At 36.8% G+C, this 13066-nt stretch overlaps 1 protein-coding gene across 50 annotated transcripts in view; it reads left to right on the top strand.

Moving 5' to 3' along the window:
* The window catches only part of ABI2 (abl interactor 2), a 110579-nt gene that overhangs the window by 67878 nt on the left and 29635 nt on the right, over nucleotides 1-13066 (top strand). For 12 of the 50 annotated variants that reach the window (XM_032754831.2, XM_032754827.2, XM_058439360.1 and 9 more), the window contains 4 exons: nucleotides 222-368; nucleotides 1178-1302; nucleotides 2305-2487; nucleotides 8088-8246. In XM_032754831.2, the coding sequence (XP_032610722.1) occupies nucleotides 222-368; nucleotides 1178-1302; nucleotides 2305-2487; nucleotides 8088-8246 (614 nt within the window). The remainder of the gene's footprint in view (nucleotides 1-221; nucleotides 369-1177; nucleotides 1303-2304; nucleotides 2488-8087; nucleotides 8247-13066) is intronic. The other 38 variants (XM_032754842.2, XM_032754833.2, XM_058439403.1 and 35 more) reach the window with 7 other exon arrangements.

Here is a 13066-nt window from a genome sequence, read left to right as displayed (position 1 = left end):
GCACAGGGAAACGAGGTTGGAGACTGAAAAATAACAATATTCACCAAAACCCTAATGGTGGAGAAGTGATACATTAGTAAAGACTGAAATTGGTAGCTGGATTATGTTAAAACACATTTCCTATCTCTGATTACAAATTGTATCTCACTGCTGGCAACTCTTTGAATTTATTGTGCCGAAACTTGCTTAATCATACAATACATACGCTCTTCTTTTTGTAGGCGGCACTCCCCCTATCGCACACTGGAGCCAGTGCGTCCTCCAGTGGTACCAAATGATTACGTACCTAGCCCAACCCGTAATATGGCTCCCTCGCAGCAGAGCCCTGTGAGGACAGCTTCTGTGAATCAAAGAAATCGAACTTACAGGTATTTTCTCTACCTCAGTGCAAAATGTGATGGTCATAGTACCATAATCTGTTCAGATTACTTCAGGTAAATCTCTCATTTTCCAAGCACTAAGTTCTTTTCCTCACTCTATTCTCCCAAACCTCATCTGATTTCACCTCTCTCTCCTCATGTTCTAATTCAACTTTGAGCAGTCAGGAAGTTGATAAAGAACAGACATCTCAAAGTGCAGACTTCTCTCCAAGTTTTAAGAGTTCAGTTGATCTGGAAAAAAAATTATGGACCAAATGTGGGAAATGTCAGGTTGTTTTTTGGTGGAACTTTACAGATGAAAAACTATACATAATAAAACACTAATATGGGATAGTACATCAAAGTATGATTATTAATTAAAATTACTCAAATCTGTTTAGGAAAATGTGTTTATTTTATTGTAATAGAAGTTTCTTCAGATAGGCATTAAACTGGAATATAAAAAGGCAATATTTATTGTTTTAATATGTTAAACCTCAACATTTATCACATTTATGGATAATTTTTTCAAAATGTGGTCAAAACAAGCTTATTGAACTCAGTTTTTCCCTCAACTTTATTAATTAATAAATATACATACATATATATATACACACACACACACACACACACACACACACACACATTTTTTTTTTAACCTGTCACTGACTTGGAGCTCAAGGAAATTTTTTTTTTGAAGCGGAATGCTTTTGAATTACCTTTATTGTAGCTACATTCATCTCAGAAAATGTCGGGAAGTGCTGATGATCTCTTACTGTTGATAAATACTCATGTTTTGGTGGCTCTTATTTCTTTAGCAGCAGTGGGAGTAGTGGAGGGAGCCACCCAAGTAGTCGGAGCAGCAGTCGAGAGAACAGTGGAAGTGGTAGTGTGGGGGTTCCTATTGCTGTTCCTACTCCATCTCCTCCCAGTGTCTTTCCAGGTAAAACATTCATGGTGCCTCGTCTTCACTTTTCTTTTCGAATTTGATTCAATCTGTGATTTAATTATGGTGGGCTTTCTTTGTAATCAGGATTTTTTTTCTTTAGGAATCATAAATATTGGGAAGTCTTTATATATTTGTTATTTGTAAGCAAGTGATTTGTAAGTGTTTGCTCACTTTGCACTTCTCTTTATGCCTTTGGTGATGTGGCTCAGTTGCTGCTTTGAGGTTTCAGATCACACTTTGTTATGAGTTACAAGTTTAATTCCAGCTAGTGTTACGACAGTGCAGTCTTTGGACACAGTGGGAACTCAGTGTGAGAACCATATTAGTAACAAACGATTGGGCAGATATAACAAGTAGTTTTGACAGTTAAATTTAGTGGATGTATTGGAATTTAGTAGTCTCTGAAAATACTACTCTCTTTTCTCTGAAACAGAAAAATCTGCTTATTTGATTTGAGGAGATGCACACTTACTTAGTTTTAAAAACATGACACAAAATACATTAATAGAATGTTACATACTTAATTTACTTACAGTAACAAGTAGATAATGCCTTTTAAAAATCATAAAGATTTGTGTTTTAAAAAAACTTTTTTAAATCTGATATCTGGAATATGTCTTTTTTGATTTCTGTAATTCAAAATGGAAAACTGTTGTTTTTTAGTGTATTATGTTAGTTTTGTATACTATATACAGAATGTTACGCTAAAAATAACAATACGAAGGGAACACTTTTCTTCTGGAGTAGTGCTTTCAAATAAAAAGGAATGTTTGTTTTTAATGAATTGAAAAAATCTGCACATTACCCTGAGCATCTTGAATTATTTGCTGCTTATATAGTAATCCTTTAACATAAGTTTTACTCTTTTTTTCAACTCTGTTCTTTTGGTTAGTGTTAAGCACTGAATATCTAACATTAAATACTCTAATACCTTTTCTAATCCTGCCTCATGTGATTGCCTCATTAATGCTGCCTCTTACTCCTCTTTCCCCTCAGCCCCTGCTGTCTCTGCTGGCACTCCTCCCCTTCCTGCTACTTCTGCATCTGCCCCTGCCCCTCTTGTTCCTGCTACTGTCCCTGCCTCCACTGCCCCAGACGCTGCTGCTGGGGGTGCCCAGACCCTTGCTGATGGCTTCACTTCTCCAACTCCCCCTGTTGTTTCTTCCACTCCCCCTACAGGTAAGTATTTGCTTAGTCATTGGCAGGCAGATCCAGTCATCTGGCTATTCTCTTACTTGCACCTCTGATTTTTGTTTGTTTTTGGTTTGGTTGTAGTTTGTATTAAAAAAAATAAGAATAATGTACTAACCAGAAAGTATGTGACCAAAGATTAGCATTTCCTGAGAAAATTGAGGTAAATTTTCTCATACATTTTTCCAGTAGGGTGGCATAAATTTATGTTTTTTTATTGCTTGAATTTCATTTATTAGAGATTTTTAAGTTTAATATGGAGCTACCTTCTATACAGTTTTTGGAAATTATCATTAGAAATATTTTTATTACGGGTTAAGTGATTAACAAAAGTCTATTACAATAATTCTAAGGTATATTTTATAGGAAATATTTGATACAACAAACGGAAAGCCTCTGTAAGTCTATTTTTAACAGAATCTGTTGCTTATTATAGCAGCATTGGAAACTCATAGACAATGGACTTTTAAAGAATTTCAGGTTTATTTAAGTTGGTTGGTGTTTTAAAATTGCAATCTAAAATCTGTTTTGATTGGGGAGGAGATAGACTCAATTGCTACAAAATATATTTGTACGGTTAATGATGCTGGCTAGTAAACAGGTTATTATCTGCTATAAAATGTATGTGTTTGGACATATATCACTGTATTAGTCTGTTCTCACATGGCTATAAATACCTGAGACTGGGTAATTTATGCAGAAAAGAGGTTTAATTGGCTAACGATTCTTCAGGCAGTACAGGAAGCATGATACTGGCATCTGCTTGGCTTCTGGGGAGGCCTCAGGAAACTTACACTCATAGCCTAAGGCAGAGGGGAAGCAGACTGGTCACATGGCCAGAGTAGGAGCAAGAGGACAAAGCGGGAGGTGCTACACACTCTTAAACAACCAGATCTCATTATTGCAAGAACAGCTCCAAGGGGGATGGTGTTAAACCATGAGAAACCGCCCTTGTGATCCAGTCACCTGTCCCCAGGCCCCACCTCCAACATTGGGGATTACAGTTCAACACAAGATTTGGGCAGGGACACAGATTCAACTCATATCAATCACCATAGTGTTCCACTTGCCAGTGAAGAACTTCATGGCATTTATATTCAGCTTTGCTGTTATACATGTTAAACATATCATATATAAGATCTTTACATGTTTTAAAAGACACTTTTAGCCAAAATGGATTTTGGATGATGTCATATGGGATTCCTTCTATATGACTTTCAAAGAAAAGCTTTCTGCAGTAGATAAATGTAAACATGAGCTGGTTTTTGATCCGAATACAACTGTTAGGCCAAACTAACTAGTTAAGTATAGGAATCTCGTTATGCTCCTGCTTTGATAAAGAATGCATCAGAAAGGACAAATCACCCCCAACTGAGAGTCTATGTTTTAGTAATTAAATATTAATTGAATAACAGGTGCCTGGCTCAGTGTTCACCAAATAAACATTTATTATGTGAGGGGATAATTAACTGTGGTTTTTAAAACAAAAAGCAAGGTAAATGCCTTATTAATAATTTATATCAGGATAGTCTCTTTTATACAGTAGCTGAGTTACCAAGCAATTGTTTTTCTTTTTACTAAGGTATAACTTATGTACAGTAAAATTCACCCTTTATACCATATATGTTTGTGAGTTTTGGCAAAGGTGTACTGACATGTAATTGCCACCACAATCAAGATATAGAATAGTCCTATCATTGCAAAAATTTCCTCCATGCCCCCTTTATAGTCGGTCCTTCCCTTCCACTCCCAGCTCCTGGTAAGCCCTTGATGTGTTTTTTTCTCTAAAGTTGTGCCTTTTTAAGTATAACACATAAATGAAAGCATATAGTATGTAGCTTTTTTGATCTGTTTTTTTTTTTTTGGCCAGATGCATTTGAGAATTACCCATGCTGTTGCATGTTTAAGTATTTCATTACATTTTATTGCTTAGTAGTGTTGTATTGTATGGGGATGTATCACAATTTGTTTATCCCTTTCTCAGAGGACATTTAGATTTTTCTAGTTTTGAGTGCTTATGAATAAAGTTCCTATAAACATGTACATACAGGTTTTTTTTTGTGCACATGGGTTTTTATATCGGGTAAATACCTAGGGAATAGAATTGCTGGGTTATAAGTAAATTTTTAACTTCATAAGAAACTGCCAAGTTGTTTTCCAAAATGGCTGTATAATTTTACACTCCCAGCAGCAATGTGTGAGTTTCCAGTTGCATCCTTGTCAGCACTTGGTGTTGCCTTTTTTAGCTTTAGCCATTCCAATACATGTGTAATGGTTTCTCATTACATGTGTGGTTTGGATTTGCATTTTCTTAGTGACTAATGATATTGAACATTTTTTTCATGTGCTTATTTGCCATGTGTATATCCTCTTTGGTGAAGTATCTGTTCAAATGTTTTGCTCCTTCTCACCTTTTTAATAGGGTTTTTTTTTCTTATCATTGAGTTCTTTTATATTCTAAATATATGTCCTTTATAGATTATGAGTTACAAATATTTTCTTCCATTTTGTGATTCGTTTGCTTATTTTCTGTTATTTGTGGTGGGGGGAACGGGGGCGGGCGGACAGAGTTTCGCTCTTGGCGTCCAGGCTGGAGTGCAATGGCATGATCTTGGCTCACTGCAGTCTCCGCCTCACGGGTTCAAGTGATTCTCCTGCCCAGCCTCCCAAATAGCTGGATTACAGGCACCCACCACCATGCCCAGCTAATTTTTGTATTTTTAGTAGAGATGGGGTTTCACCACGTTGGCCAGGTTGGTCTTGAACTCCTGACCTCAGATGATCCGCCCGCCTCAGCCTCCCAAAGTGCTGGGATTACAGGCGTGAGCCACTGGGTCCAGCCTGTTCATTTATTTTTTTAAATGTTGTATTTCAAATAGCAGAAATTCTTCATTTTTATTAAGTTATTTTTCAAATTTTTTTTAAATGAATTGTGCTTTGGTGGCATATCTAAGAACTCTTTACCTGAAGTCATAAAGATTTTGTTCTGTGTTTTCTTCTAGAAGTTTTTAGTTTCAGGTTTTATTGTTAGGTTTATGATAATTAGGTATATATATATTTAAAACCCCAAATGGTAAATCGACTCATTAGTAGTGTGAATAGTGTCTTTTTTTTTTTTTTTGAGACAGAGTCTCACTCTGTCGCCCAGGCTGGAATACAGTGGCGATCTCGGCCAACTGCAACCTCCGCTGCCTGGATTCAAGCGATTCTCCTGCCGTAGCCTCCTGAGGAGCTGGGATTACAAGTGTGAGCCACCACACCCAGCAAATTTTTTGTATTTTTAATGGAGACAAGGTTTCACCGTGATGGTCAGGCTGGTCTTGAACTCCTGATCTGAAATGATCCACCCTCCTCCACCTCCCATAGTGCTGGGATTAAAGGCCTGAGCCACCACGCCCAGCCCATGTGAGGTTTTAGACTAGATCTAACTATATAAAATTCATAATGATGTTAATCCAGATGTTTTTAACTTGATCCTAGGTTTGTATTAGTTTGCTATAGATTAATTACTGAAATGCTAATAATTGTATTCAGTGGTTCAAATAACTAAATATGCCTTTTAAGTCATAGTTTATACATTTTCATTTTTATCATGGTTACAGAGGCTTCTCAGTTGATAGTGGATTATGTTTAAGCTTGAGTGCTTAAGTTTTTGATACACATGTAAGATGATTAAATGTTATAACAAGCCTTGAGTGCTCTTATAATCCTTATATGACTCCATATGAATCTAAGCTTGATAAACTTTCAGACCTCCTGTAGAGCAATTTTAGTTATGTAAAACTATTTTATAATCATAGACAAGATGAAAAATTGTCAGTGTTTTTTTCCTCTAATACTTTTAATTAAAATTACCAAGAAGATAGTCTTACATTAAAGTAGAATAAAGATGGTAAGAGTCAGCTGAGAAATATGAAGCCTGGAAGAGGATATGACTACAGTGTTTGATCATGAAGATTTGAACAAATCAAGCATTCATCAAATTCTACATTACATAAGTCTTATCTCACTGTGTTTCAAGTAGTTTATTTTAGAATTTAAAAAATTTCAGGGTAACCTTAGGCACAAATGGATAGATGAGTGTGCCAGGTATTATCTGTTCCTCCAGTCCCCCCTCCTTAACTCTCCCCTCTTCTCCAGTAGGCTGACCTCCATGAAATGCTTCAATGGATTCTTTTGCCCTTTGGCTTCCTGTTGGGTTTAGCAAAAGTGTTTTTATTCTTTTTCACTTATCTCCTCCCTTTCTCCCTTTCTCTTTCTCCTTTCCTTTCCCCTCCGCTATCCTCTTGCCCTCCTCCACCCTCATCTCCTCCTCCTCTAGCTTCCTGTCCCCTTTCTGCTTTCTTCTCCACCTGCTTATTTCTCCCTCTCCTCTTCTCTCTTGCCCTCCCCTTCTCCCTTGTCTGCTAGTGTGCTCTCTCATGGGTGCTGTAGTGCTCTGTCTGTAAGAAAAAGTTCTCAGTTTAATGTAGGTGGGAGTGAAGTCAAGGTAAAGTTTAGGGAGTGGATTATATTATTAGGAAATTGATGAATTATGGAATCATGTCTCCAGTTGACATTAGCTGTGGAAGAACTCTCAAGAGAGCAAAGTACAGTGAAATTGATGATAACTATATATAGACTTAGGGATGATATTAAAAATAAGGTATATTTTGACCCTGTTTTTATATCTTAATTTTTTTCATGATTGTTAATTTTTCAGATTTTAATTTTAAGACAAAATAATGTAGCTTTCATGGTAGATTTTTTTGATTAAATGAAAGAAATGTTTGATTTGAAATTATGTCATTTAACCTTTTGTTGAAATACTTTATTTTCCTTTAACCAAACTTTTTTGCTACCTTACGTTTATTATTATTTATTATTTTGGAATAAGACTGTGTGTCAAACATTTTTTCTCTTGCCTTCCCAAACATCATTCTTGTTGATTTTAGTTTTCAGCGTTTAGTGGCTATATTTTGGGGGTGGAGTAGATAAATTTTAACTAATTGTGATGATTTTGAAATCCCATCAGATTTTTAATTTAGTGAAATAATAGTGTTAATTAGCAAACTATTTATTTATTTTGAGACAGTCTCACTCTGTCACCCAGGCTGGAGTGCAGTGGTGCAATCTCGGCTCACTACAACCTCCGCCTCCTGAGTTCAAGTGATTCTCATGCCTCAGCCTCCCGAGTAGCTGGAATTACAGGCGCACGCCACCATATCTGGCTAATTTTTGTGTTTTTAGTTGAAATGGGGTTTCACCATGTTGGCCAGCCTGGTCTGAAACTCCTGACCTCAAGTGATCTGCCTGCCTTGGCCTCCCAAAGTGCTGGGATTACAGGCATGAGCCACTGCACTCGGCCCTAATTAGTAAACCATTTAGACATAGCTTTCCAAACTTAATCATATTTTTGTTTGCTTTTCCACTTTTGTACTCTGATACAATATCAGCGAACAATAACTCACCTTGCCTTGTGTATTTCAGATACCAGTTAAACTAGCTGTTATTTTTAATTGTTAAGATTTAGGCATTGTACATAAAGTATTTAATGATCTGAGATAATTTTATTTTAATGACATGTGTGTGTTCTATCTCTTTTTCAGGTCATCCTGTACAGTTCTACAGCATGAATAGGCCTGCCTCTCGCCATACTCCCCCAACAATAGGGGGCTCGTTGCCCTATAGACGCCCTCCTTCCATTACTTCACAAACAAGCCTTCAGAATCAGATGAATGGAGGGCCTTTTTATAGCCAGAATCCAGGTTAGATTTTTTTTTTGCATTCTATAGAATGTATTTAATTAAAAACCTTCAACTACAAAAATCCCTTAATTACAAATAGTGCATGGTAGGTAGTTAGCACCTTTTGTTGAATGAATGGGAGAATGAATGAATTGTAGGTTGTTAATACTGTATCTTTCAATTCTTTAAAAATAAAATCAGTACGTGATTTCCATGTAAAGTCATACAACTTAATTTTTCTGAGCAGAATTTTTTTGAATATTTTAGTGCTTATTTGCTTTTTAAAATAACATTGTGGTGAATGGTATTTCCTTTTTATTTAATCAGACATCCTTACTTTATAAAGAATAAATAATGAAAGTTGGGTGCACATGAACAGAATTTAGAAGTGGCAAAGGAAAAGAGAACATTTTTGAAGCTACTTTGTGCTAAGGAATTATACTAGCTTGTACAACTCTCATACCAAACCCATGGTGGAAAAACTAGGAGTTGTGTAAATTGAATCAGATATAATAATTACACTAAATAATCGGTTGTATCATGCATGCAGAATAACTAATCAGGAACCTATTTAATAATAATTATTTTGTTTACTCCCCAGAGAGGGCAAGAACAAATATTAGACACCATGGCTATTGTGGACATGGTATGTCAACTTCTTTTTTCTGTATTTTTGCCAGGAAGCCAGTAAGCCTATGTGTGAACACCTCTGATAATGGGTTCAACTCATTCCATTTTTGATAAGCCTTGAATTTTGTGGGGCTGAAGTTTGTCTCTGTGGCTATGACCTATAGTGATATTCTTTGAAAGAGTCTTGCAGAAGAAATTTGATCCTCCAACATAAACAATTTAAATAATGTTTTAATATTATCTCATTTGATTCTTAGAATCATGTACAAAATAAGATTGGTGATCATTTTCTTATATATCTTATAGGTGAGAAAAATGAGGCTGAGGTGATGGTCAGATTAGGATTTGAATTTAGGTTTTCTGACTCTAAGTTCCATGTTCTTTCTTTCTGGTTTTCTTTCTTTTTTTTTTTTTTTTTAATTGAGATGGAGTCTCGCTCTGTTGCCCAGGATGGAGTGCAGTGGTGTGATCTCTGATCACTGCAACGCCCGCCTCCTGGGTTCAAGAGATTCTCCTGCCTCAGCCTCCTGAGTAGCTGGGATTATAGGCACCCACCACCACACCCAGCTAATTTTTGTATTTTGTTGTAGAGACAGGGTTTCACTATGTTGGCCAGGCTGGTCTCAAACTCATGACCTTAAGTGTTTCACCCACCTCACCCTCCCAAAGTGCTGGAATTACAGGCGTGAGTCACCGTGCCTGGCCTAAGTTCATGTTCTTTCTATTGTCCTACCTACATATTTAAAAAATCTTTCTCTTATCCTCCCAAGTCTTCTCTTGTTTGGAGGGGAAGGCGGATGAAAGGATGTGATATAAAGTGCATGAAAGCCTGAGACCTTGTCAGTCTTTTATACAGTTACATCCTGGAATATTGCTCAGGAACTGTTTGTTGAATGCCAAATGAATCCCTTGTTTATTTATCCAAATCCCTTCACTGTTCTGGGTCCCTCTTGTAAATTAAATGCTGTATTTGTAGTCCATCCAGTGCAAACCATAGTGTGAATACCAGCTGCCTTAATTGATATATACTTCTCTTCTTTTATCACATTTAGTGTTTTTGGCTCTGCCATTCTTTTTAAATCATTCTGAACTTAAATTTTGACAGAACTGCCCTTTTTATATATTTGCCTTTTAAACCACATTTTCAAACTTAGATTTGTTCAGGAGCACGGGATTACAGGTACCTGCCACCACACCTGGCTAATTTTTGTTTTGTTTTGTTTTGAGACAAAGTCTTGCTCTGTCACCCAGGCTGGAGTGCAGTGGTACAATCTCGGCTCACTGCAACCTCTGCCTCCCGGGTTCAAGCGATTCTTCTGCCTCAGTCTCCCAAGTAGCAGGGATTCAGGCGCCTGCCACTATGCCCAGCTAATTTTTGTATTTTTAGTAGAGACAGGGTTTCACCATATTGGCCAAGCTGGTCTTGAACTCCTGACCTCAAGTCATCCACTTGCCTTGGCCTCCCAAAGTGCTGAGATTACAGGCGTGAGCCACCGCACCCGGCCTATACAGGGATATTTCATGCTTTGTTTGTGTATGCTCCAAAATAGTCCTATGAGGACCCTGTAGGTAGAATTTATTTGAAGGCTGTTTAAGCACATATTTAAATGTATTTTATAATACATACTTCAATAGTTTCTTTGTAAATCTGATTTTCAAATGCTTGAAAGTATATGTTAAAGTAAAAATATCCCCACTTTATGGAATGATTTTAATGAAAAGTATTTTTCTCACTCATGGAAGTAAGGTGAATTGGGATTGTTAGGCTTTCTGCGTAATGTGTGAGTCAATTTAGTTGCGCTTTTTTGTTTTTCTGTACTCTGTTAAGTTCTGCCTTTCATCTCCAGGGATTTGATAACTGTTTAAAGTGGGTGGCCACAGCATTTTTAGTTGGTTAATCAGAGTACTTTTTGTAAACTAATTTTTTTTTAACGAAACCATTTTCTTGGAAAAGCTCTTTTTGCAAGACTTAATGATTTGTGAATCAGTGTTCTAAGGCTGTTAGATGTACTTTTATTTTATATTCATTACAATATTATTTATGAGTCAAGCGCTGTGGCAGGCGCCTGCAGTCCCAGCTACTGAGGAGGCTGAGGCAGAAGGATTGGTTGAGCCTAGGAGATGGAAGTTTCAGTGAGCCGAGATTGTGCCACTGTACTCCATCCTGGGCAACAGAGTGAGACCCTGTCTCAAAAAAAATAATTATGTAAGTCTCCTGTATTACTCCCACTGGCTCTGCAATTGTCCCTATTTTTTTCATATTTACAGTGAGAATATTTGTTGTGCTTTCTCAAGTAACCAATTCTCTGATTTAACAAAAATGATCTGAAGTGTGTGTTTTATGAGCTTTTTTTTTTTTTTTTGGGGGGGGTAATTGGAGTCTTGCTGTGGTTGCATGCTTCTGAGGAAGTGAGCTGACAATCTTTGGAAGGTTTCATGTGAATATAAATTCAGTGGGGTTCTGTGAGGTGTAAACCTAGCAGTGCTGTTACTATATTTGTTAATGTACAATTTGATCTGAGTTTGAAAAAGGGCAGTTATAACATAGGAGTTAAAATATGGAACACCTAATGTCTAGTGCCAAGTCTTAGGAGCACAATAATTGTTTTTTCATGAGATTATTTCAGAAACAAGTTATTGAAAGGAACCCTTTGATCAGGGCATAACTGAAATCCCTTTGGTTCTCATTATTTCTTAATCTAATCCAGCCAATGAAATAGGAATACCAATTTATCATTCATCTTGCCAGTGGTAAGGGGGGGGTCATAGAAACACATAGGGCTAATTATGAGTTAACAGTCTCTACTTTAAATGTAAATATGAAGCCCCTTGGTGGTCAAGAAGAATATACATATAGCTACATGTGAGTATGTTTGCATATACTTACATAAGCCTTGTTTGTTAAGGAATCAGTAATGTAGCATGTAAGTATTGAAGCCTTTAGGAGAAAGTAGCCTGTATTTTACTGCTCATATTTTCTTAAAAGCTTTTGAAAAAATCTAGTTCATAAAGTGAATGTTGGTTCCAAGAGATGTATCTATATATAGTTCTATGAGATATAGGAGTTTCTGAATGGGTATGCTGTTTCACAAAGAGAAAGCGTCAGGCTTAATAATCCCTGAGTGGTTTTAAAAGTGACTAAAAAAATAGAAAACAATGTTGGGATGGTGCTATTCCAAAATAAAATCCATTTCACATATTCTCTAAATGATTTGTGAAGTTACAGCATCGCCATAAATGTCTAAAACGTCTAGAAGAATACTGATGTGATGGGGCTTTAGCAAAGTATAAATACAGAGCAGGAGCAGGAAGAATTTTTTTTTCTTCCAAAGTCTTGCTTTGTTGTCCAGGCTGGAGTGCAGTGGCACAGTCTTGGCTCACTGCAACCTCTGCCTCCTGGGTTCAAGCGATTCTCCTGCCTCAGCCTCCCGAGTAGTTGGAACTACAGGTGCATGCCACCACGCCCGGCTCTTTTTTTTTTTTTTTTTTTAATAGAGACAAGCTTTCACCAGGTTGGCCAGGCTGGTCTCCGACTCCTGACCTCAAGTGATCCAGTTCATCTGGGGTTACAAAGGTCATCCCAAATTCTACTTTTCTCCAGGGCAAACCTTTAACAAGGTGGTCAAAATTAATTCAGATACCACATCCTTTTCTTTTTGGACCATGTAAGATCTCATCTGACTAGAATGTCTGTGAGCCAGAATATACTGTCTTTCTTGGAGTTGAGCTGAAAACAAACCATTCTAAGAGAATTTAAGCAGAATTTTGAGCAAAGAATTGTTGCAATATTCAGTTCTAATCCTAGTCATTTTGTTACTGCCTTGGCCTCCCAAAGTGCTGGGATTACAGGTGTGAGCCACCACGTCCAGCCTGAATTCACTTTTACATACCTCTTGTTCTAAGTTGGTATTCATGTTTAGAAAATACTACACTTATACATTGTTTATTTCCTTCACTGGGAGAAAAACATAAGCATCTCAACTCTCATGGGCTATATAATGTATGTATCTCCTCTAAATGTGATGTTCAGTAATGACTTTAGAAGTAGTTTTTAGAGTGCTTATTTTGTCTAATATTCTCAGAGTATTTATAAAGCTGTAAAAATAAGATGTAAAAGCTTAGTTTTACTTTTCCAAACTTTTTGAATTGGACATTTAAAATACAAGCTTCATTGATGCTTCAAAGGGCTTTATAAATAACCAGGAAGGTTG

This window comes from Hylobates moloch, unplaced genomic scaffold, assembly GCF_009828535.3.
Source record: "Hylobates moloch isolate HMO894 unplaced genomic scaffold, HMol_V3 SCAFFOLD_1, whole genome shotgun sequence".
Classification (NCBI taxonomy): Eukaryota; Metazoa; Chordata; class Mammalia; order Primates; family Hylobatidae; genus Hylobates; species Hylobates moloch.
This window is presented reverse-complemented; position numbering and strand designations above follow the sequence as displayed.